The sequence below is a fragment of the Podarcis filfolensis genome (genome assembly GCF_964270895.1).
Source record: "Podarcis filfolensis genome assembly, chromosome: 11".
In the NCBI taxonomy this organism is placed as follows: Eukaryota; Metazoa; Chordata; class Lepidosauria; order Squamata; family Lacertidae; genus Podarcis; species Podarcis filfolensis.
Genome location: NC_139613.1, coordinates 19,218,270 through 19,244,903, shown reverse-complemented (window position 1 = coordinate 19,244,903; position 26,634 = coordinate 19,218,270). Strand labels below are relative to the sequence as shown.

General features: G+C 44.2%; 1 protein-coding gene across 8 annotated transcripts in view; it reads right to left on the bottom strand.

Moving 5' to 3' along the window:
- Positions 1–26,634, bottom strand: part of GHR (growth hormone receptor) — a 103,865-nt gene that overhangs the window by 38,516 nt on the left and 38,715 nt on the right. For 6 of the 8 annotated variants that reach the window (XR_014539634.1, XR_014539635.1, XR_014539636.1 and 3 more), the window contains exon 2: positions 14,882–14,968. Coding sequence is in view for 4 of the 8 variants with exons in the window: in XM_083576165.1 (XP_083432291.1) it covers positions 14,882–14,951 (70 nt within the window). In the remaining 4 variants the exon portion in view is untranslated. Of the gene's footprint in view, positions 1–14,881; positions 14,969–23,779; positions 24,113–26,634 lie in introns of those variants that run through there. The other 2 variants (XR_014539637.1, XM_083576166.1) reach the window with 1 other exon arrangement.

Sequence of the window (26,634 nt, the reverse complement as noted above, 5' to 3'; positions counted from 1 at the left end):
CGGGACCTGACATCTTTCCGCAGGGCCTGCAAGACAGAGCTGTTCCACCAGGCCTTTGGTCAGGGCACAGCCTGACCCCCTCCTCTGGCAATCTACACAGAATTTTGCTTAATGGTTGCCATCAATTTGATTTTAATTTGATTTTAATTAATTTTATAATGAATGTTTTTAGAATGTTGGATTATTTTGATTGTTGTTAGCCGCCCTGAGCCCAGCTTCGGCTGGGGAGGGCGGGATATAAATAAAATTTATTATTATTATTATTATTATTATTATTATTATTATTATTAAGGAGGATCACTGTCCACAGAGCATTATGGTGTGGGCAACTGTCTGGGGGCCATGTGCCAGGGGCAGGGGGTGCCAGAGGCCCCTAACAGATACAAATAGATACAAATTACAGATAACTGAGCATTCAATTTTGGGTGCTGTGAGGTTATGGTAAAAGAGCAAAATATAGCTGTACCTTGGATCTTAAACACCTTGGCTCCCAAACAAATTGGCTCCCGAACAATCGAAACCCAGAAGTGAGAGTTCCAGTTTCCGAATGATTTTCAAAAGCCAAATGTCCGGCGCAACTTTCAACTTTCAGGAGCTTCCTGAAGCCAATCAGAAGCCACACTTTGTTTTCTGAACGTTTTAGAAGTCTAATGGACTTCCAGAAAGGATTCCATTCAAGTTCCAAAGTACGACTGTGTGTCATTCTTAGCTTTGATATGGTAAAGGTAAAGGTAAAGGGACCCCTGACCATTAGGTCCAGTCGTGGCCGACTCTGGGGTTGCGGCGCTCATCTCGCTTTATTGGCCAAGGGAGCCAGCATACAGCTTCCGGGTCATGTGGCCAGCATGACTAAGCCGCTTCTGGCAAACCAGAGCAGCACACAGAAACACCGTTTACCTTCCCGTCAGAGCGGTACCTATTTATCTACTTGCACTTTTGATGTGCTTTTGAACTGCTAGGTTGGCAGGAGCAGGGACCGAGCAACGGAAGCTCACTCTGTCGCGGGGATTCGAACCACCAACCTTCTGATTGGCAAGTCCTGAAGGGCCACCCGAGTCCCTTTTGGTATGGTAGGCTACGCAAAAGTAGATTATCAAAGTGGATTATCAAAGTTCAAGAAAACATTCTAGCCAAGCAAAAGCTTGCAAGAAAGGCATGGAGCAAGGCCAGTGAAGGTTCTGGCTTGGAGAGGAGGTGTAGCCATTGAGAAACTGCAGTCATTTCAGCCAATGCCTGTCTGACTGCTGGGTGGCAACTCACACATAAGTGACTCCCCCCACGCAAAAGAAGAAGAAATACATAATCAAAAAGGGGGACAAGAGAGTACACCAATTTTCATACTATGTGCATACAGTAATTTATATGTATAGATGCAATTTTAGAAATAATCATCTGGCCATTGAAAGTTAGCACTGTTGCCAGGTGAATTTCAGAGAGCAGGGATTTATACAGCTTGGGGGCAGGGGCACAGAAAAGGGCTGACTCCGTGTCCCCACCAAACGAGATTGTCCCCACTGAAAGAACATTCAAGAGAGCCTCCCCGGACAATCTCAGGCACACATAGCCTCATTTGCAAATGTTTTAATCCATACTCATGCAGCAACAGCAGTTGCAAACGTCTCCTCCAACCAGACATCTTAAATAAAGTTTTGAGACTAAGCTAAAAAGTCTCACAGACAGAATGGAAGAGTGCATTCCAATCCGTTGACACCCCCCCCCAGAGAACTCTGTCATTATGATTTTCAAAGGCATCTATTTATCTGGTCTAAGATGAGCACTCTGACCAGACACTGCTTGTGGCACTCTTGAAATCTGGGGTTATACTATTCTGACTTCAAGATAAATGTCACGATGTTCTCCACAGCCATAGCAACATCAGACATTGCCTGATGTCTTGTATCAAATTAAAGAGGTTTTCTTGAAGCTTCCAAGCATCAAACAGATCTAAGATTGTCCACTGTTTTACAGGCATCCCTTCTAGAACTTTCTTCCCTTACACAGCCTCATACTGCCCCCCTAAAGTTAGTGTGTGTGTGTGTGTGTGTGTTTTGTTCAACTCAAACACAATTTAATAATGAAACATTCATACACAGGAAAGGGCAAATAATGGTCAAATTTGTACGGAGAGACAAATCTGTCTGGAGGTATGCACCATGCAAGAAATAATGCAGAAACATACGGTGGACACAAGCACAGTTGTTCCATCATTGGGATGGAGGTGTGAGGGCTCTGACAGGGTCCTAGAGTCCTCCTTCCACCTCCCCAAAGCCAGCCAAGTACTTACCAGGGGCTTTGGGAAGTGAAATATACTCAGAGTCGCAAAGTGATTTCATGCTCTTTATTCAGCTCATAGTGGTGAGGAGGAATGAATGAAAGTCCCCTCAAGGTATCTGCTTTATATACATTATTTACACAATGGGCTGCACATGATTGGCTAATTCCGGAATTCTACTGTAAGCCAATCAGGTTGTGGATTCACTTCTATCTGGAGCATGATTGGGTGGTTCCTGCCAACCAATCATACTGCTGCATTGTTCTAGGACCAATCAGACTGCTGCATTCTGAATCCTATTGTTCTAGGACCAATCCGACTGCTGCCTTTTGGATCCTATTGTTCTAGGACCAATCAGACTGCTGCAGTTTGGATCCTATTCAACTCAGTACATAACAGGAAGGAGGTGTCAAATTTGGCTTCACACAAGTTACCACACCACCAAGGTCCACCCCTACTTGGGCTGAAAGGCACTGCCCAACTTTAGGCTACTGAATGCTATTCCAGTCCCTCCAGTTAACTGTACAAAAACCTAACTCCATAGGATTTTTCAGTGGATTTGCAGCCCAGGGATTTGCAGAGTTTCTTCGCTCCTCAAGCTCCACCACATTAGCTGTTCTTATGCCTGGGAGTACTTCCTTTAACACCTATAGTACGCCATTCTCCTCCTTTCCCCTGTGAATCTCTTACTTCCCACACCCCATTGTCTACAAGTATCTGAAACAAATAGATATATTTTCCTGTCTCCCTTCTCCTTCCTCTGTTGCCCCCCCCCCCCAGTAGCACACTGTAAGCTCCTTGGGGCAGGGAATTAGTCCTCTTTAAGGATGGGAAAATACGTCAACTTCAGTTTCTTGTTTTTCCTACAATTAAGTTTAGTTCTCTCCATTGGTTTGTGATTTATTCAGGAAGTTCTCATGAAAATTCATAAGCATATCTGCGCAAATTTCTCCCACGATACACATCTCTGCAAGGCAATTCCCCCAATGTAATGCATTTTTACTATTAATTTACATGCACATGACTCATCTATCTATCCAAACACACACACATTACATGGCTAGACAACTGCATTGAAAAATTCACCGAAGTGAGAATTTGCAAGGATAGCCGTGTTTCGGTTTGCATATTGTTTAGGAAACTGCAAATTATGTAAGCTCACCTTTGAATGTGAGCCTCAAATATCTCCTGGAGCCACCCCATGTCCTCTTGTAAAACACAAAACACCACGTACAAAGAGCTGCTTATGTAAATACTTCATTTTGTACCCAGATCCCAAATTACCACTGATGCAAAGTGATATTGGTAAAATCCCCACCAGCAGTCTCAGCTGCCACTGCCAACAAATCTGGTAGCATTGGACTTCACCAGCTCCTGGTAGCAGAAAGGCTTTGCATTTTTTCTCTCCATCCCTAACAACTAATTGGGAAGCTTTTTCCTTGAAACAACAAACCTCTTCCTAATGACTAAGTGCTATGCATCTCTCTAGCAAGTTGTTTCATTCTGCATTCTGACCATATATTCTATGTGCTCAAACACTGCCATTATTTGTGCACTAGCTACAAAGGAATAATACTAACATGCATACTGACTGGACCAATTTGAAACCACCCATTATATTTCAAAAACAAATTAGAATGTCTAGACATGTTTCTTTTTGCCTGGCAGTTTTATTTTTCTGCATTAGACAAAAATAGTAATATTAAGGATGGACATGTACAGCAGGGGAGGTGAATCAAAAGCCCTTGCCTCATGTTTAATTATGGATGGAAGGCATCTGAGTCAGTGAATGAATTAATACAGGCAGCAGGTTGGGGAACAAATTAGCCTCCTTATATTCAGCGTAAGTGAAAATTCAGCAAGGGGGATTGATGTCTTAGCTTGTCTTTGGTAAATAAAGTAAATGAACTTTAGAGCCACCAACACGTGTTTCTTAAAAATCTAAAACACCTTCTATGCACAACATAAAAAGATTGGTTGAAAATATCCAACAGTCTACCCCTGTAAGCCACTAAGCGGAAAATCCAGGAGGTCATCATAGCAGCCTTTTGCCAAGTGATTTTGCATGCTCAAAGTTAGATGATGGAAGAGGTAGAATTCAAGAGGATTTCCTGATTCATTGCTCAGCCTCTTTCTATCATGGGATTTTGAAACAATGTCAAAAACACAAGCAACAAAATAAAGAAGAGCAAAAGACTTTTTAGTTTAGGCGAGTGAGAGGTGACAGAAGTTTATAAAATCATTTGTGGCACGGAGAAAGTGGACATAGTGCTAGAATTTGTGGACCTTTGTTGAAACTGAATGTTGGAAGATACTCCCATACATTCTTATATAAACTGATATACAGTGGTACCTCGGGTTAAGTACTTAATTCATTCCGGAGGTCCGTTCTTAACTTGAAACTGTTCTTAACCAGAAGCACCACTTTAGCTAATGGGGCTTCCTGCTGCCACTGCACCGCCGGAGCACGATTTCTGTTCTCATCCTGAAGCAAAGTTCTTAACCTGAAGCACTATTTCTGGGTTAGCGGAGTCTGTAACCTGAAGCGTATGTAACCTGAAGCGTATGTAACCTGAAGCGTATGTAACCTGAAGTGTATGTAACCTGAAGCGTATGTAACCCGAGGTGACACTGTAGTGTTATTATCCTAATAATCCTAATGTCAAACGCCTACTACATTCTGTATAAACTCACTCCAAACGCTATCGTATTTATTCAAACAAAGTCTTTGCATAAGCAGTTGCAAGTGATGTCATATTGACAATCCACTGATTATAGGGTATCATATCTCTATTCTTCCAGTTCATCAATATCAATCTCTTGGCCACCATTAGGGTGCGTAGAAAAAACTGTAGCTAGTCTTAATTATGGTTCAGGTAGACAAGCCAACTTCAAACCTTGATTGATGACTCTGCCTTATTTTTCTATAGACATAGTTAAGACTAACCACAGTTTGGTATTTGAATGTAACGATAAACCATGGTTAACACTGACTAATGGAAATTGACAGGCAAGACCTCCATGAATTTGTCTCAATACCTTTTAAAGCAGGCATAGGCAAACTTGGCCCTCCAGATGTTTTGGGACTACAACTCCCATCATCCCTGACCACTGGTCCTGTTAGCTATAAAATATTATAGAAATCACTGTTGCAATGTTTGTTCCAGCATTTTGTTTGTGAAGCTCAATAAATAATACCCAGCTTCTGCCACAGAGTTTCACAATGTGCTGCATGGCTTTCACTGTGTTGCACAAGTCCTACCTACCCCCACTAAAAGCGGAGCACCACCAGGAGGCAACATGAATAAAACAAAGGCCTGGTTAAACATAAAAGCCATGGCCTGGCAATTAAAAACTAAAAGGTTATGCCTGGGAAAAGCATCGTACACTCAACATGTAACTGTTGGGAGGCGCCCAGAGTGGCTGGGGAAACCCAGCAGATGGGCGGGGTACAAATATATTATTATTATTATTATTATTATTATTATTATTATTATTATCACTACTACTACTACTATTACTGTTTACCTTAGCTTGTGACACCTGTATACACACACAGACACACATATAGGACCCACCCTACTCTTCTGATTGCAGATTGTTTTAACTGATTTTAATGTTGCATTTTTTTAATATTGTTGTACTTTGCCCTGGACTCTATGGTGATTAATGGGTAAGTAATCTAATACATGATGATGATGATAAGCATTGTCATTCATTCATTCATCCCCCACTTTTACCCTGATGGAACTCAAGGCAGTTTACAGTTAAAAATGAGTTTCACAAAAAAAGGACAGAAAAAACCCAATCATTAAAAACAATTAAAGATTGCAAGAAGTAAAACCATACACCTATATAAATCTATTAAAACAATATGGTTAGAGCATAGTGCTGATAATGCCAAGGTTGCAGATTCAATCTCCATATGGGACAGCTGCATATTTGTGCATTGCTGGGGGTTGGACATGGACCATCCTCAGAGTCCCTTATAACTCTACAATTCTATGAATTACAACAAAACAGCACAGCACCAGCCCTCTCATTAAAAATACTCGGTTCCTAAAAAGCCTGTTGCAACAAAAAAGTCTTCACCTGCCAGTGGAAGGACAGCAAGGAGGGAGCCAGTCTAAATTCTCTATGGAAGGAGTTCAAAAGTCTGGGAGAAGCCACTGAGAGGCCTTCTCCTGCGTCCCCACCAAGCGCTCCTGTGGGGGTGGTGGAACTGAGAGAAGGGCGTCTCCAAAGATATCAAAACCCAGGCAGGATTGTATGAGGAAATACGGCCTTTCAGATAGCTTGGACGTAAGCCGTTATGTCTACATAAGGTCAAGCCGAAGGCTCAATCAGCTCACAAGCATTTCAAAACACAGCTATTGCAAAGTCTGCTAGGATTGAGACCTAGGAATGAGCCCTGGCAACAGCCCATCTCCCTATCAGAGAGTTGTATAATAATTTATGTGCCACAAACTATTCTGCAGCTCTAGCACGGGGAGTAAAGTCAAACGTCATTGGTTGCCATGGGTGGTACAGCAGTTGGCTCCGAGCAAGCATAACCTTGTAAATAGCAGGAGTGCTGGCCGCAGTGGGAGCACATTTACAGGGCATATTTGCATATAATGGATCCATCTCTGCAGAAGAGATTAGATGCTTTCAAAAATGCTCTTCAGCTGCCTTTTTTACTTCATCACCACAGCCATATGTATTAAATGCTTGGCAATTGCTAGCGAATTTTGCTAAAAAACAGAGAGAGAAACATAAAAATCTGATTGCTATTTAAAATATGACGTTGGGGGAAATGGCCATGGCGTGGTTAGTTGGAAAGCTGACCTCTATGAAGACTTGTCACACCACGAGAGCCCAAGGCTAACCTGAGTGGAGGAAGTTTGTTGGTCAAGTCTGACAGACTTCAGGTCTTGAGTACTATTCCATGGAGTGGCTGGCAGCATCAGTGAGACATGTAACAGTTTAGGGTGCTGACCACAGCAGAAGCAATTGGAAGGTTGCCATAACATTGGCATCTTTTCCAATGAGTGCATGGTCAGTTCTTTTCTCCAGCTATTGTCTGCGATCAACGAAGTCTTCAGGATTATTATTTTTTAAATACCGGAGGAAAAAACCTGGACAAGACTGTTTATCTACTAATTATCCACCTCGTAAGTATATACGCCACCCTTCAAATGTAAGACTCCAAGGGCACCCTGTGTAATAAACAGTGTATGCACATCATACACAATAATTTCTTATTGTCTTCAGCCATCTCATCAGGGACTATGATCTCTCTACCCAGTCTACTGAGGTACTGGGGGTGAGCATTGGCTTGGAACCCTTTTCACAAGCTCCTGTTCCTTCCCATCATCTCATCCAAGTGTGAACCTTCTCAACTGACCAAGATTTCTACCCTTGTCAAAAGAGCAGTAAGTGGTCGAAAGTGATCAACAAAAGAGGTTTAAAGACTGTCTCAAGGCAAATCTTAAAAATTGTAGTATAAATACCAACAATTGGGAAACACTCGCCTGTGAGCGCTCCAATTGGAGAACAGCCTTTACCAAAGGTGTCATGGGCTTTGAAGACACTCAAACTCAGGACACAAGGGAGAAACGTGCTAAGAGGAAGGCACGCTTGGCAAATCCACACCATGATCAACTCCTGCCCAGAAACCAATGTCCCCACTGTGGAAGGACGTGTGGATCCAGAACTGGCCTCCACAGTCACTTATGGACTCACTGTTAAAACCATGTTTATGGAAGACAATCTTACTTGGCTATGGGTGATCACCAAAGAAGAAGAAGACGACCTTCTTACCACTGCAGCCCAGACCCCTGCAACTGAGATCAGGGAACCCGCAACAGGTGTGCACTTAGGCGTGGATCAATGGCCCTAGATTGACTCCAATAGGTCTAACTAACCCCTCACTTCCAAGCCCTAGCAGCCCACTACTGTATGTTTGCAATCTTAGTTTCCCAACTGCCGAATAGGAGTCACAGATCGAAAGCCATTCCATGCTTATTGAAAAGACACCTGCAGTAAGAATCTGAAAGCCCTTAACTTTGCTAAAGTCTGCTAAAATGAATCAGCAATGGGGGTTTAATAATGTTAACCTGCCTTCTGATCTAAGAGGTGCAACGAAATTGACCAAGGTGCAATTAAATCCTTTCTACCTTTGTAATGAATCGGGGGGGGGGGGAGTATAATGGCTTACAGGAGAACCTCTGAAAATCAAGCGCAATCAAATATGAACAGAAAACAAATGCAGAAGAAGAAGCAATGAATCATTGCCATCTAGTTAAAGAGAGAGAGGGAGTTATTCTGCCAGCAATAGTGTCAGAAATGGATGGGAAAGTTTGCAGTCTAAAAGATTGTTGTTTTGCAGGGCAACTTTATTTTTACCTTACTCTGAAGAAGTGTTAAAGATAACATCGTAATATTGTACGAAAGAGACTCGTAATTGGCTCTTAATCTGAGAAACAGACCCATGAATTCACACTGAATAGAAATTAATTCAGCACCATAAAAAGCCATGAGGTCAGAGTCAACCCTTCCATGGTGCCCAGGATGTTGTGATTAACCCTGAGCAAAAGGGATTTTCACACTTGTAATCCTGCAGGATCACATCCACTCGCTCTACTCTCAACCTCTGCAGAAGGTGTTAAAGGGGCTTCTATGTGCATAGAGCTGCTGGGTTCTTCCAAGTGATAGGGGAAACCCCTGTGTGAAAAGCCTGGGTGTCTACAACTGTGCATTCATAAAAGCCTCTTCACATCTTCCGCTGAGTGCACAGAAGTGTGGCATGAGACCAACGGGTGTGATCCTGCTCTGACCCTCGGTGCATTCAGTGAAGGTGTGGAAAAGGAATGCAGATGACTTTTTTTAAAAGGACTATTTTCCCAGTAGTGATCTATGGAAGTGAGAGCTGGACCATAAAGAAGGCTGATCACCGAAGTATTGATGCTTTTGAATTATGTTGCTGGAGGAGACTCTTGAGAGTCCCATGGACTGCAAGAAGATCAAACCTATTCATTCTGAAGGAAATCAGCCCTGAGTGCTCACTGGAAGGACAGATCGTGAAGCTGAGGCTCCAATACTTTGGCCACCTCATGAGAAGAGAAGACTCCCTGGAAAAGACTCTGATGTTGGGAAAGATGGAGGGCACAAGGAGAAGGGGACAACAGAGGACGAGATGGTTGGACAGTGTTCTCGAAGCTACCAGCATGAGTTTGACCAAACTGCGGGAGGCAGTGGAAGACAGGAGTGCCTGGCGTGCTCTGGTCCATGGGGTCACGAAGAGTCAGACACGACTAAACGACTAAACAACAACAACAAACTGCCTCAGTGAGGAGCCCGTGTGGAAACCAGTACTCTTCCAACAAACAAGCCAGTGGTTATTTGCCAAAAGAGCCACTGGGACATTCCCTCAGAGAACTCACAAGAAGTGGTTGCTGATGAGTGTGGGCTATAGTCAGTGGTCTGAGCTGAGCTGGGAATCAGTATGCATTGGATGAATGCAGTAGCCAGGACTGAAAAGCAACCAGGACATAGGACAGAAGAGAAAGCCAGAACTCACAACATAAGGATAAGTCAGGATTGAATATACGGTCCTAAAATACGGTCGAAAACTCCTCCTAGAGAAGCTTACGGATAATTTAAAAGGCTTAAAAAAGAAAGAAAGACATCATACGAAAGAAAAATGGATTGGGAGGGAAGAGAAGAAGAAGTCTCAGGGGAAAGTTTTTTGTTAACAAGTTCTAATGAGAATTTTTGAGTGACCCTCAGAATATCTTCCATCTTGCAGGGGAAGGAACGGCAGCAACCAACTTAGTGGAGGAAAATTATTTCTCTTGCCTTTTTCTTCAGCCGACACCAGTAACATCTACCCAACATAAATTACAAGAATCCTAGCCGCCTTCCGATAAGTTCCACATAAAACTTAGAAGACGTCAGCCAATAAGGCTAACAAAACTAAACGGAACAGAAAACAGAAGAGATGCTATCGAATGCTGAACATTCCACTGGCTTCTCTCCCGAAGGAACAAGATAAGATAGATGCTGGTGGATAAGCAATTCTAGGGGATTTGGGCTACAGCAAGGAAGGTCCTAATTTGAGCCCTCAGCAGCCCAGCCTCATGGATGGAATGCTAAGCAAGTAATCTCTATTAGACCTTGAAGAAACAGTCATAGAGGAGCACTAGGAGGAGAAGAAGGAAGCCACTAGAACCTAAGAGCCAGATGGATCAAGACAGTGGCCCCTCTAGGCCAGCATTCTGTGTTCACTGTTCCCAACTATAAACCTGTGGGAAGCCTGCAAGCTGGACTCAGTCAGAAGAACACTTATCCCCTCCTGTGGTTTCCAACAACTGGCATTCAGCAACATTACTGCCTCCAACTGTAGAGGCACAGCATGGCTAGTTGTCAAGTCCTGACTTGTCTTCGAACAGCTAGTGCTGAGAAACACAACAGCAAAGAGAAGCTGTCTAGCACCAAGTCAGAACACTGGCCTACCAAGCTCAGTATTGTTTCCACTGACTAGACAGCAGCTCTCCAGGCTTTCAGACAAGGCCTTTTGCCCAGTGCTACCTGGAGACGCCAATGATTGAACTTGTGGAGTCTATAGCCTGCAAATCACGTGCTCTACCACTGAGCCTTTAAGGCAGCTGCATCATTTCATCACAAATCTAAGAGATAGATTGTTATGGCAGCAAAGTCAGGTTTGCAGTAGGAGGGGAGGAAACCTACAGCAGATAATGATTTGTGGAGATGTAGCACACCAAAAGCTCTTCTTTTGTAAGGATCATCTTGTCCAAATGCTGCTTTGTTTTCCTTTATCATGTGCTCTTCCCTTTATCATGCGCTCTTGCAAAACATTTCTCCTCCAGAGTGATGAATTATTACTCTCCTAAGGGCAGCGCAACAGGGGTTTTAAATGGACCAAAGTTTATTACAGAAGCAAAACAAAAGAGGATGTGTCCAGCTTCTTCCCCTGGCAAGAGATCATGTTTCAAAAGGGCCTATCCTTGCTTGCATATAGTTCCATGAGCTGGGACTCATTCCCAAGCTCTTATTTCCCCTGCCTTAAATGCAGGGACAGAAAACCTTATTTTGTCAAGAGCAGGGTTACTGCCTCTCATTTTTCTCTCCATTTTGTCACCCCTTTTTCTTTCAATCTATCTCTTCGCCTCTGCCCAACTGGCCACCTTGACAGTTCACTCTTGATAGATGTTTGACCTGCTCCCTTATGGAAGCCTCTCTCTCTCTCTCTCTCTCCCACACACACACACACACACACACACACACACACACACTTTCCCTCTGGGATTCCCCCTCTGAAACCTACATGAAATTGCCCTGTAGGCTTCTAACCCTGAGCTGATACCAAAGTAGTTTCTTATACAAACCAGATACAGTGGTACCTCAGGTTAAGTACTTAATTCGTTCCGGAGGTCCGTACGTAACCTGAAACTGTTCTTAACCTGAAGCACCACTTTAGCTAATGGAGCTTCCTGCTGCTGCCACGCCACTGGAGCACAATTTCTGTTCTCATCCTGAAGCATAGTTCTTAACCCGAGGTATTATTTCTGGGTTAGCGGAATCTGTAACCTGAAGCGTATGTAACCTGAAGCGTATGTAACCCGAGGTACCACTGTAAACTGATTAAGTTCAGGCAAAATCCCTTTCCAGATGTTCCGAGTTTTACCATCATGTGAAGGAGGAAAACAGGGCTCATGAGATTTCAGCGAGATCTTGCCAGAAGTCGCCACCACGCAACGTAGGTACATGATGCTTTAGCAGGGAGAGGGGGGAGGTGGTGGCACGGTGGCACATCCCATTTCACCTCAAGCAACAAAATGGGAAGATGCTGGGGAATGAACTTGAGACCTCCGGCATGCAAAGTGGCCCCTCTACCTTCTGCACTATGGGCTTTCCCATTGGCTCTCTTAGAATAATAGAATTGCCAAGTTGGAAGAGACCCCAAGGGTCATCCAATCCAACTGTCCTGCACTGCAGGAATCTCAGATAAAGCATCCATGACAGATGGCCATCCAATCTCTGCTTAAAAACCTCCCATGAAGGAGACCACAACCTCCCAAGGGAGTCTGTTCCACTGTCGATCAGCTTGTATTGTCAGAAAGTTCCTTCTGACCTTTAGTCAGAATCTCCTTTCTTGTAACTTGAAGCCATTGGTTCGAGTCCTACCCTCCAAAGCAGAAGAAAACAACCTTATTCCATCCTCCACGTGACAGCCCTTAAGTTTTGAAGATGGCTATCATATCTCTTCTCAAGTCTCCTCTTTTCCAGGCTACACTTAACCCAGCTCCTTCAATTGTTCCTCATAGGGCTTATTTTCCAGATCCTTGATCATCTTGGTTGCCCTCCTTTGCCCTCAAGCTTGTCAATATCCTTCTTAAATTATGGCACCCAGAACTGGACACAGTATTCCAGGTTTTGCTTTTGTCTTGGCGGCCCACTGCCTGTGCTTCTTGTAGCACTTTGGCTTCAGGCTGGCCTCTTATCTATTGCATAAATGTGACACAGAGTTGAGAATGGTTCAGATAAATATCTCAGTAGAGTTCAGGTTTGTTCCCACCCCTAGCACCCCGAGGCCACAGAATATGGCTCTGAATCTGGAGCAAACGTGTGGAGCATTCCAGGCCTTTCTTTCCTTGTGAACAACTCAAATTTTACTATTTGCAACAGAAGGAGGGAAACAAAAAGGTGCAATGCCTATTTCTTTATAGTGCCCATTAAAAACCGCAGCTATGCTAACAACAGTAGCAAAAGATTCCCTACAGCTCCTTGGCTTGGGCAAATTCCTGTGAAGGTTGATAAAAGGGGTCGTCCCCCCCCCCCAGCCTTTTTAGCCCCCAAGGAACATTAAGCGATCTGAAGAGTACTGTTCATCCATTCTTAAAACACATGTGAACACTGTTAAGAATAGCTTAAAAAATGTCCCATGCAAGACAGGCCGGAAAATATCTTCCTTTCAGTGCAGCATACTGGAACAAATAGACTGCGCTCCTTTGCTTGGTTCCACATCTAAGAGGCCTCTCCACAGTTTTGGCAGTCGAGAGGCATTCCAGCTGCCTGGCAAACACAGCCCCCACGTTAAAAAACAAAAATTAGCATGCAGCTTTATAAATCAGACAAGACACAAGTACTCTTTCGGGCAACTCGATATGCGGAAACCCATTCTAGTTAGTCGTACGCAAATAAATTCCACCTAATACTCCCCTCTCCAGACCTCTCAGCATCAAGCACTTTCAGGATTGTATCTCCCTTGGAGAGAAACTATTTATCTGTTTTTCCTAATCCCCCAAGCCTCTTAGGCTCTCGGAGGATCTTGAACGGACTGTGCGTGCCCTCGGCCACTCTACAGATGGGGGGAGGCAGGGGCCATCTTGTCACCCCCCCCCCCAGAGTGGCACCCAGGGAGACCCGCCCCCTCCGCCACTCCCAATGAATTTCTGGGCGCTACAGTTTGTTAAGGGTGCTGGGAATTGTAGCTCTAGAATGGGTAAAATACGCTTCCCAGGATTATTTGGAAGGAGCAACGTGCTTTACGAAAGAAGCACAAAGAGTAGAAGTCTTGATCAAAAGTATGTCCCACTATGGGGCTCACTCCCAGGTAATCTTCAACATGTTTACTCAAAAGTAAGTTCCACTGGAACATACTTATGATAGCACTACAATATGGCTAGCCCTCTGGAAATAGCCCTCAGGAGATCACGGCCCCAATTTTGCCCCAAAACCCTGAATCTAGGAACTGTAAGGAAGATAGAAGCTACCTATTCCACAAATATATTCCATTTTAGTCAACCAAAGTCCCAACTAAATGTCACAGGCAGATAGATGCATTTAACTCATATCCACAGCTACTGTTTGTAAAATGTATACTCAAATTGTACCACTCTGTGGAGGGTAGCAATAGAGTCTGCAGGGAAGCACTTTTCACAATGTTATCACTTATTACCTCACCATGACTTGAATTTTTGAACTGCCCATTTCCCCCCTATAACTCCCCCTTTTTGTGGTCTGGCTACCCATTAAAAGAAGAAATAATTCCTGTGCTGAAAAGAAGCTTTTGGTTAGGGAAAAGTTGGATTAGAGGATAAGGCAGTCCCCTCACAATATATCAGAACTTGATATATACAAGCAACAATGTTATCATTACCAGAAACATCACCTTAGCTCTCAAAATGAAAAGCACAAAAATGAAAACAAAGCAACTAGTAGGTCTTAATGCCACCAGGCTTTACCAATAAGTGAGCTTTACAAAATCACTTAAAAGACAGGCAGCGAAGTACACAATCTTTAAGGTCAGTCCGTAACCCTGGAGTCACAACTGAAAAGGCCTAATCCTCGGTTGTAGATGGTTTCCTATTCCTGTCCTCTAGGGTACACTGGCCGTGTCCCTTGATGATGACCTCAACCAATAAGTTCAGGTTCATATGAGGAGAAGTGCTCTCTGAAGTACGGTTCAGCGCTAAATCATTGAACCAAGCAAGGTAAAAACAGCAGCCCTAGCATGAAAACTATGGTGAGCAAGTATCTAGTGTCAAGTACATCACACAGAGCTCAGCAACAGTGCATCAAAAGCTTTTCTTCACCAACACTCACCCTTGTCCGTGGAGGAGGAATCGCTCGCAGACACCAGTGCCAGAATAAACAGCAAGAGACGAAGATCCATGCCTCTGGATTCCACAACTGTGAAAAGAGACAATAATGTCAAGCTCATTACATTAACCACTTGTAAGATGTAAAATTCTGTTTCACCCGTCTCCTAGTTTATGGGGTGGCTGGATGGAGTTGAGGAGGAGATTATAATAAACGTTATTGCCTTGTAAAATATTACTGCCTATTATACACTGTACAAGACAGTAAATCCCACTCTTGGAGGGAGGCTACTGGGCCAGGAATTACTGCAGGCAATGAACAATTCCCATGAGCTATATCTGTTTAATAATGGTATAACCATCAACAAAGAAGTCCAGGGATTGTAGCTGGGTGAAGATGGACCTGATTCCATTAGCGATCCACCTGCCCTACCCATATAACTATTGTTTCTTGGCAAGGAGTGGGAGGGGAATATTAAACCAGTACAGATATATGGCGTCAGTCTAGACAATTTCAGAGAATAAGAATAGAGTGGACATGATCCAGCAAAAATTAAACACTTTTATGTCCTGCTGATTTCAGAGAGAACACCCAGCATTTACCGGTGAAATCAATGGACTTTAGCAATGTTTTAATTCTTCTTACAATTTATTTATTTATCAGCATTTATAAACCACGTAATACTTTATTTTTTAAAAATCACTTAGTGTACAACATAATAATAATAAACAACAACATTAAAATGGAATATAATGCCCGTGAAAAAAGGTCAGCAAAGAACCATATAAAAACAAGGTGAATGCAACCGTTACAGTCCCTTTGCAGAGCTTTCCACAGATGGGGTGACACTGCAGAGAAGGCTCTGTCCCTCCTTGCCATGTAAGAAACTCCTCATGGCAATGAGACTTGGAGAAAAACCTTCCCTGAAGCTCTTAAGACACAGGCAGATTAGGATAGGGAGAGGCAGTCCTTCAGGTATTTTGGTCCCAACCCATTTAAGTTCCACCACCTTGAATTGGGATTGGGAGCTGAACGGGCAGTCAAGCTAGATCTTTCAGAATCAGTATTGTGTGATCCCATCTGGCTTTACTGTTCTGGCAGCTATGGTCTGCATTAGCTGAAGTTTCCAAATTGCCTTCAAGGGCAGTCACATGGACAATGCATGGCAACCGTCGATCCAGAAAGTTTCCAGAGTGTACAGCTGTAGGTACAGTGAAATTGACAATTTGTATGAGAATGAGCGTAAAGTCATAAGCTAGTCCAAATAAAGTCATGAATAATGTTTTTGGGTATTCACTATTATATAGTGTAAAAGAAGAGCTAAGAACTTATATCATTTTGCACTTTTTTCCCTAGGGAAAAGACTTTTGTGCTGTCCTTTGCAAATATATTTATGCATTCTCCCCAAACAACTCATGGCAAGACTTGCAACAGCAAAAAAGAAAATAGAAGAAAGCGCGTCTCAGTTCTTGCCCTTGAAAAATGAAATGCACACAGATTTCCACATAATGGGACCGATTTTGAAGGCTTTCCCTTGCCCAATGGAAACGAGACAGAACTCTTCGCCAGCTGGAAGGAATTAAATCCCTCCACAAACTTCCACAGTTGCAAAAGCCCTCAGGCCTCACAGCTATTCCTCTCCCACAGCTGACAGCAGAGGCCAATGGTAAGTGGCTAAATGCCAGCAATGTCAGAATTCTCCTCATTAGATCAAGCTCTGCTATGCTTAAAACAGATGCACAAAACTTTTTTCCTGTTCTTTTTTTGTATTCAAAATCAAAGTGTTCTGGACCTCACTACATATACTGAATTCCTGGCTAGCCTTTAGACGGCGATTATGGTCACATAATGGATAACTTCTAAAACAAGGAGTACATACTGACCCAATTTAGCCTTCCCTACCCTGGTGGCTTCCAGATGTGGCTGAACTACAAGTCCCATCATCCCTTGAGCATTGACTAGGCTGGCTGCAGCTGATGGGAAGTTGTGGTCCATAATATCTGGAGGGCACCAGGTTAGGAAAAGCTGGTCCATTTCAACAGCATAGCCAAAGCATGGCTTGGCCATTAGGAATGTGCTGCAAGTCATCTCTCTTTCCTCCTCAAACATACAAAGATTCCTTTTTAAAAAGCAAATGCAGTTTGTCAAGAATCTCATCATAGAGACACATTTCTACATAGCCTTTATACGTGCCTATGTTTCAAGAGCAAAGCAAGGATGAGACAAAGGAACACGAAGGGAGGTTTATAGTTACCGATGGACTAAGGAACCTGCTTCATGGTGCATTAAAACAGACCAAATGGATGATAAATGGACCCCTCCAAACTGGTGGCAGTGGGGGTTTGTGGTATGTTCTGCAAGATGTCTTTGACACAGTAATAAAAGGTAAAGGGACCCCTGACCATTAGGTCCAGTCGTGGCCGACTCTGGGGTTGTGGTGCTCATCTCGCTTTATTGGCCTAGGGAGCCGGTGTACAGCTTCCGGGTCATGTGGCCAGCATGACCAAGCTGCTTCTGGCAAACCACAGCAGTGCACGGAAACGCCGTTTACCTTCCTGCCGGAGCGGTATCTATTTATCTACTTGCACTTTGACGTGCTTTCGAACTGCTAGGTTGGCAGGAGCGGGACCGAGCAACAGGAGCTCACCCCGTCGTGGGGATTCGAACTGCCAACCTTCTGATCGGCAAGTCCTAGGCTCTGTGGTTTAACCCACAGTGCCACCCGCGTCCCTCTGACACAGTAATAGTGCAGTAGTAATGGATTGATACCAGACCATCTGCACATCATCCACACATCTATGAGTTGTTCTGCAATGCTTTCCCCAACTTTAAGCATTATAGCCATCTGGAGGCAGCGTTCTTGCTTTATAGTGCAACTAACACAAGACCAAAAACCCACACCCTCAAATATTTCTGATATGCAAAGTTCCAGGATTAGCAACAAAGCAGCATGTCTGCCCCCAAACTTTTGCAGGCACAAGCAGTATTGAAAGTGGGATTGTGTATAACTGCCTCAATACCATAATGCACGCACAATATAAACAGTGCCCTGAGGAGACTCAGAACTGGAGTCTCATGTGCACATTTAGAGACACACAACTCTTCAACAAGAAAGGGTGTCAGCAGTAGAAAACTGAGCAATGCAAGTAAGAAGGCATAGGAAGAATGCAGATAGCGATCGGATCGGGCCCGTTGTAGCTACACAATGCTGTAGAAATGCTACTTACTCATCAGATTAAAGGCATGCAAAATAATAATAATAATAATAATAATAATAATAATAATAATAATGAAATAACTGGTATAAACTATTTTAATGAACTTTTTTATAGGAAAGACAGAATATCATGTGATGAAACAGGACATTTCTGGGTGGAAATTTCTGTGCCCCTCCACCTCTTTTGTCCTATGCTTTTGTAGGGTGGTATACTTGCCACACAAGCTACACCTGCTGAAATTACCTATTCTGCACAACTACCCATGGTGCAGTTTCCCCCAGTGGCACAAAGGGTCGGTGCATCTGGCTGTTAACCAGAAGGTTGGTGGTTCGAGCCCATCCAGGGACAGCTGTGGGCAGGTTCCTAAATTGCAAGGGGGGTTGGACTAGATGCCCCTCAGGATCCCTTCCACCTCTACAATTCTATGTTTTTATTAAGGTGCCCAGTCCTATTTTGCCCTGGCCACCCTGTTGCAGCATGAGGACAAACGGTTAAATAAATTCTCTCCCTCAATTCTGATCCAGGCTCTCCCTAGGTTGATCATGTGAAAAAGAGGTCAAGGCTTGTGCATCTTTAAAAGCTATGTAAAAAAAAAAAGGGAAATTTCAACAGGTATAGTTTGCAGTGCTGGAACAGTGTACTTTAAGGGTGCTTCCAGATCATCAGTATTTAATGGGAGAGATTCAAGCACATGCCAGGAAAGTTAAGTTTGCACAGTTGAAGCAGATTAAAGGGCTCTGTTGCCCTAATGCAACAAATCCACTTGAAAAGAAAAGAAATTGACTTTTTCCAGTTAGGAGAGCGATGGGGAAATGCACTGAAAGTGTGGGGTGAGCCGATGAACACTCCACAAGCAAATCAGGAGGAATGCCTATTGCGGTATGACCTCCCCGCAAACAAATTGGAACAAATAATCAGCAAAGACCAACTATAATCCAACCTCCGCATAGGTTCTGTGCAAGCAGAGGAATGCGCAATAAGCAGACTGTTTGGAGGAGATGCGAGTCTTAACGCAACGGGTGACTTTTATGGTGTTCCCTACAAACTATCCATAATAGCTTCTGAATTATCAAAAGGGTTCTGCTGAACATAACTTTAGGAAAAATAAAAATAAATTAAGGCTGCAGTTCTATTGGGAGCGATCCCAACAGGACTCAGTAGAACTTACTTCTGAGTCAGTCCACATGCTCAGGAATGTAGTGCAAGATATCCCCTGAGTTTCAGTGGCTGCGATTGCAGCCCAAGTGCTCTTTTTATTCGGTGAACCCGGTACAGAGGCAGAAAGGGGGCAAATTTGAGATTACTCGAGTGGCAAAGATCAGTGCATTAGCAAGCCAATCACACTGTTATTTTTAGAGAATCTATGGGATGCCTCTCATGATACCGTTTCAAAGAACAGTGGCACCAACCTCGCTGCATTATAAATAGGATGACCCCTTTTTTGAGCAGACTGAAAGACGGCCAGCCAGATGCTTAGGTCACCTAACATCATGATCCCCCCCCCCAATCTGCAGAAAGCTCACAGCACAGCACTACCAAGCTGGACTCTAATTCCAGAGGTAAGTCTGGCCAGGACGATGAACAGCCTTTGGAGGAATTTTTAGAATCAGCAGGCGTTAAGCACTCATTCCTTCCTGCTCACGAACTTTCTTCTACAATGGCCCCCTACCGACAGCCGCACATTCGTGATCTCAGCAGACCTGGGTCTGCCAAGACAACATGAAGTTCCATTCTAGGGTGGTTCTAGACCGTTGCCATTTTTGGACGGGACTCAATCGCCTACCAGAAAATTTGAGTGGTGCAATTACAGCTGATTTAGTATTCTTGTGCAGCAAACACACACTCTCTCCCACCCCCACCCCCAAAATTGGAATTTCTGCACTAAGAAAAGTGAGGAAGAAATGCACTGGAAAGTGTTGATTAACATTTGCTTGGTACAACACTGTCTAACCACAGTAACTTGGAGCTGGGCTTTTAAAGTGTGGCTTTCCCTGTACTGTGGAACAGCATTCCTGTCGAGATACGACAGGCTCTCAAACAAACAATTGAGGACATTTTTTTTGACCCGACTTCCCAGCTGGATGCAGGGGTCTCTGCCAGCGGTTTTTAAAATGTACTGTTTTAAAATGTAGCTGTTGCTATTTTCCGTGCTGTTTTTATTGCATTACGTACATCGCCTTGAGACATGTGTGTCTCAAGGCATGTGATTAATTGATCGACCTCTCTGCAAACAAATCAGGATAAATGCTCAATAAACAGGTTGTCTGGAAGCAACTTGAGGCACTGTGCTACACTTCTCGAAAGCTTAACAGTTCCTTGTACCTCACTAGGGAATTGGTAGAATCCTTGGAATAAGCCACACAAGTCATTGTTTTGATTTTAAAACAACACCCCATCTTCTTTTCTTTGCCTGACCCATCTCATACTTTTCTGGTTTGCAATTCTGTTTAAAGGTGTAGGAACCCTGGTCCTCTTTTGTATTTGGCCAGCGCACTGTATTTTATGCTACCTCCCTTTTAGGAAAGGCTCGTTTTTAAAGGGGAAAATTGGCCTGCGTGTTAAAAGGATCTACATAATAAAAAAAGGTATGGGCTCCAGAATATTATTATTTTTCTCCGGGAGAGGCTGCAGAGATCCTTGGGCCTGTCAGGGAAAGGGTTTATTTACACCCTAGGCGTGTCTGAGTACTGGCTGGGCCAAAGCAGCTCAGCTGTGCCTGGGACTGGCGCCGTGCCTGGGCTGGACTCCAGCCAGGGGCACAGCTAAAGCCCGAAGAAGCAAAGCTTGAAGTCTCACTTAAGACGCACAATCTCGGCGCAGGGCTGCCAACCCCCGAAATAAAGAAATGAAAATACCAGTGCCCAGGCAAAAGCTGGAGTGGAGCCTACTGGAAATGCTTTGTCCATATGAGGCAAGGATGAGGATCATCATCACCATCACCATCACCATCATCATCACCACCACCACCATCATCATCATCACCATCATCCCAGAGAGCCACCTTCCTTTATGGTGAAGGCTTCCAGGTGCCATTTGTGGTGGGCAGGACCAGAGACAAAAGTGGGTGGAGCAATGGATGAGACTTGTATCTTCAAGGACACATTCCAGCCAGGCAAAAGGCCCCCACGAGGGTACAGAGCATAGCTGTCAACTTTTCCCTTTTCTTGCAAGGAATCCTATTCAGAATAAGGGAATTTCCCTTTTAAAAAAGGGAAACGTTGACAGCTATGGTACAGAGTTAGTGCCACAGCTGACCAAAGCCAGCTAATAGGTTTGGCTCCGGGTTCCTCTTTGCTGCAGGCCCTCCTTTCCTTCTCACCCAAAACAGCGCTAGGACCATCTTGGGAGAGAGAGCTGCGCACCCAAGAATGATCCTGCCAGGCTCCTCCTAGTTGCTGCCATTGCTTGCCAATCAACCAGCCAGTACTCTCCCCCCCCCTTTCTGGCAGGGTCCTGTTTGGCCTTGAGCAAAGGCTGAAGGCTCAACAACCTTGGTTTTGCACACTGACTCACTCCTGCACTAGTTAAAGCCCAGGGTTAGCTCTCTTCAAGACCTTTCCTTCCGCAATATGAACCATAACTAGAGGTCCACCAGAATTTCTTCCTTGCCTGCCTTTTGGTTGTCTCTTGGCTCTCACACAGGAGGAGCAGCAGAGCTGCAGGAGGAGGGGAGAATGTTCTCTGGCAGGGAACATCAATGGCTGTTCCTACTGGGGCATTTCTAAAGAACCTCTTTGCCTCTTGTGGGAGCGCATGGGTCCTTCACATCAGATGCTATGGTGACCAATTGCCCATCCCTAGTGAAGGCTGATGAGTGAATAGTTCTGTCTTCAGTCAGAGATAAGGATGAGGCATGCCTTTGGGCCCTTACAATTAAATAACTCTACATCATCATAAACTTTTACTGCAGTAGCCTAAAACATTCAATACATTCAACGGTCACTAAATATACCATAAAACCACATCCAGATCTACTAATATTCTTTGTTGCATAGAATAAAAGGCAGATCTCATATAAAATGTACAAACTAAATCCGCGAATCCCCTTTGCACTTTACCTCTAGTTCTTTTGCCCTAATTTTCCTAGCTGCCAAGGCATGGAGAGCTATTTTCTAAGTTACAAAGTCATCGGCATCGCTCAGCAGCCATTTCAACCTCTCCCAGCTTTGGTTAAATTGATTTCCTTCACGAACAGAGGTTTTATAAATTGATTTCTTCTTTCTGTATGTAGTTGACATTGCATGTGTCTTCTACATAGGGTTGCACTTATCTCATAGGGTATTTTAAACTCTACAACAGCAAACTCCATTGGTGAGTGCTGACAGGACTGTAAACAAAACAGGATACAAAAAGGGGGCATCATCAGGCTCGAGGTTTGCCCAAATACCAGTTTAGGTGCGAACAGGGTCTTCTCATGCCTAGTGACACTTCTATTCCACAAACCAGAACTGCTCCTACTAGTAAGTGGTTCACATCGATTTTCCCCTCCTGACAAAGCATTCAGTCGTTCACACAATGCAATTTCAGATGAAAGACTGGGTATGGAGAAAGAGAAGACTTTCATTAGTTCTGGATGAGAGCTGTGTTCTGTTGCTTTTTCCTTCTATTTATAGATTCTATTCATAGATTTTGGGAGCTGGCCAAACCATATACGCCTAGTGTTGATACTGAGATATATGACAACTCTGCCCCCATCTATATCACTCTTAATCACGGGATTACTTACTAATTACCCTTGATAGTCAACTGCAGTCCCCTTTCTTTCTCTCTCTCTCTCTCTCTCTCTCTCTCTCTCTCTCTCTCTCTCTTTTTTTTTTTACATGAGTGATCTTGTGCACTACAGCTGATGACCAAGCAAGTCAGGTGGTGTTTAACCAATCCAGAAGCATTTGCCCACATTGGGCAGACGATTCCTGCATTGCAGGGGGTTGGACTAGATGACCCTTGGGATCCCTTCCAACTCTATGACACGTCTATGTCTTATTTCTGCACACAAGTATCTTAAGGAATCCCCAAAGAGCCTTTTAAAGCCCTTTGATGGGTTGTTGGAATAGCTCAGTCAGTAGAGCATGAGACTCTTAATCTCAGGGCTGTGGGTTCAGGCCCCATTTTCGAAGCAGCACTAAACAACCCTACGGGGTCCCTTCTAATTCTACAATTCTATGTTTCTATTCTATGATGATCAGGGACACGGGTGGTGCTGTGGGTTAAACCACAGAGCCTAGGACATGCCGATCAGAATCCCCATGACAGGGTGAGCTCCCGTTGCTCGGTCCCTGCTCCTGCCAACATAGCAGTTCGAAAGCACATCAAAGTGCAAGTAGATAAATAGGTACCGCTCCGGCGGGAAGGTAAACGGCATTTCCGTGTGCTGCTCTGGTTCGCCAGAAGCGGCTTAGTCATGCTGCCCACATGACCCGGAAGCTGTACGCCGGTTCCCTTGGCCAATAAAGAGAGATGAGCACCACAACCCCAGAGTCGGTCATGACTGGACCTAATGGTCAGGGGTCCCTTTACCCTTTACTTATTCTATGATGGCTTTAAAAAAAGGATTCAATTAATTCAAAGGGGAGATAGATCTCTTAGAGGCTATTTGGTATGATAGATAAATGAACCTCCATAGTCAGAAGCAGTTTATCTCTTGAGTACTAGATACTGGAGACAAACACCAGGCAGCTCTCACCTTAATGTCCAGCTTGCAAACGTGCCCAGAAGCATCAGCTTGGCTGCTTCAAAAAACCAAAACAAAACCCAAGCCTGGAATTCTGGATGTGACGGAACTTTGCTCCAAGCCAGCAAGGGAATTCTTGTTTTCTTTTGCACTCTCTGTTGTTCTCCAGCGAGTCTCAAGCGGGACGGGGAGCTGCCTCCAATACAAATACGGACCATAAGGAATCCTTGCCACCTACGGGAGGGCCACTGAAATGGGCGCATGCAACAGCGACAGTTTCTGTGAAGCAAGAAATTCTCACCCTGCCACTTGAATGACCTTTCAAGTACGTAGTTTATTGAACACAGCCTGCAATCAGAGCCTCGCTTTCCAGGAAGAACCAGGCACTGCAGATGTCAGCTTCAATAACAGCCCCAGCTGAACCTCACATGATCTGATAACATTCTGTCACTACCAGAAGCTGCTGCGATGGAGCTAGGTAGCTTTTGCGAAACCCGATAAGGAAACACACCACGGAGGAGCTATCAAATACTTCTTCGGAGGATGAGATGATACGGGCAACAAGAAGACCATTTCTCCTTTCAGCTGAGCCACACACACAAAGGCCTCAAGTGAAAAGCCATATTTCTTCGTGTACAGGTTGCCTTTTCTATATCTGTTCCGTCCCCCCAATTATATACTATTAAACTCCTCAGTGGCCTCTTCCTCAGACTCACAGGGACCTCCTGCTTTACATATTGTGTGTTGTCAGCAACCACTCTAGGGAATCACAATTTGAGTGGGTGAAGAAGAGGTGCAGAGCATGATCTGAAGTAGCTGAAAGTGTTAAAGGCGCCCAGACCCGTTTAGCTGGAATGCCTTACAAGCCGTTGAAGAGCCAAGCCAGGCTTGCATGCACTGAACAATTAAAGGTGTACAGTGGACCCACCACTTTTGCAAGGGTTTGGTTCTGGGGGTCCACGCACAAAGGTGAAAATTGTGCAAAGTCAGGAGCCCCCTGAATTGCCATCCTGCGAGGCGGAGGGCTTGCTTACCGGGGTCTGGGAAAACTACAGTGGTGCCTCAGGTTAAGTACTTAATTCGTTCCGGAGGTCCGTTCTTAACCTGAAACTGTTATTAACCTGAAGCACCACTTTAGCTAATGGGGCCTCCTGCTGCTGCCATGCCGCCGGAGCCTGATTTCTGTTCTTATCCTGAAGCAAAGTTCTTAACCTGAAGCACTATTTCTGGGTTAGCGGAGTCTGTAACCTGAAGCGTATTTAACCTGAAGCGTATGTAACCCGAGGTACCACTGTACGAAGATGGCATAGAAATACTGTTAGTAAACAAATGAAAACTCTGCCAAAAAACGGAGCAGCTTTTTCAGCATAATTGCCGACACTAGATTTATAACAATCCCGTTTTAAGAGCTTCCCAGTTCCTGTATTTTGCTTTACTAATAAATTCACATTGCTGTAGAAAAGAGCAGCGAAAATGATCAACAGGAAGGAGCGACTCCCCTTTGAGGAAAGCTTGCACTACTTGGGACTTTTTAATTTAGAGAAAAGGAAAGTACCATGCATGGGATGAAGAAAATGGACAGGGAAAACTTCTTCTCCCTCACTTATAATGCTAGAATTTGTGTACTGTACATCCAATGAAATCTGAATGTTGGAAGATTCGGGATGAATAAAAAAAGTACCCAGCACATAATTAAGCTATGGAACTCCCCGCCACAGTAGATGGGCCACTGGCCTGATCCAGCAGGCTCTTCTTATACTCTTACATTTCTTATTTTGTTTTAAAGAATGGTCTTTGACTATTTCATAACCCCCAAATTAATGCATCCTTTCGATTTCCATGTAAACAGAAAGAGCTACTATGTTCTGTGTAGAACAGGATGCATCTTTGCCGGGCAATTAAGTGCAGCTTAATGAATGCACTGATTAACAGGCCCCTGGATGTCTGCAAACCAGCGAGCCAGCAGAGTCTGGTGAATAGATTGTGTTGAACAAATCCTGGCTCGGCTGCAGAATGAGGCCGTAAGAGCATGAGAACTACCGCGCTGGATCAGATCGCGGAGTAAGGATTTCTGACTCATTTTGCCACCACCAGTTTTGCACACTGTGGAACCTGCGTGCCACTTGCAGTCATAAAAAACGTAAGCAGAGCCTGCCGGACCAGCACCTTGTTCTCACAGTGACCACCCAGATGGGAAACACTGAAGCAGAATACCTCTTGTGCTTCTGAGCAACTGGTATTCAGAAGCATTTACTGCCTCCAATCATGAAGACAGAGCATAACAATCACGGCTAGTGGCCATTGGTAGCTTTATCCTCCATGAATTTGTCCAATCCTATTTTAAGGCCATTCAAGTTGGTGGCCCCATCACTGCATCCTGCAGGAGGGAGTTCCATAGTTTAACTATGAGCTGTGTGAAGAAGTACTTTATTTTAATCTGTCCAGAATCTTCAAACATTCAGCAACAGGCAAAAGGCAGAGCAAAAGGCAGGGCGGGGGAAACTCTGCCAAAATAGTGGGCCAGCAACTCAGTTTGGTAGAGCATGAGATGCTGGGTTTGAGCCTCACGCTGGGCAAAAAGATTCCTGTATTGCAGGGGGTTGGACTAGATCAGGGGTCAGGAAACTTTTTCAGTAGGGGGCCGGTCCACTGACCCTCAGACCTTGTGGGGGGCTGGACTATACTTTTTTTTGGGGGGGGGAAGATGAACGAATTCCTATGCCCCACAAATAACCCAGAGATGCATTTTAAATACAGTGGTACCTCGGGTTAAGTACTTAATTCGTTCCGGAGGTCCATTCTTAACCTGAAACTGTTCTTAACCTGAAGCACCACTTTAGCTAATGGGGCCTCCCACTGCTGTTGCA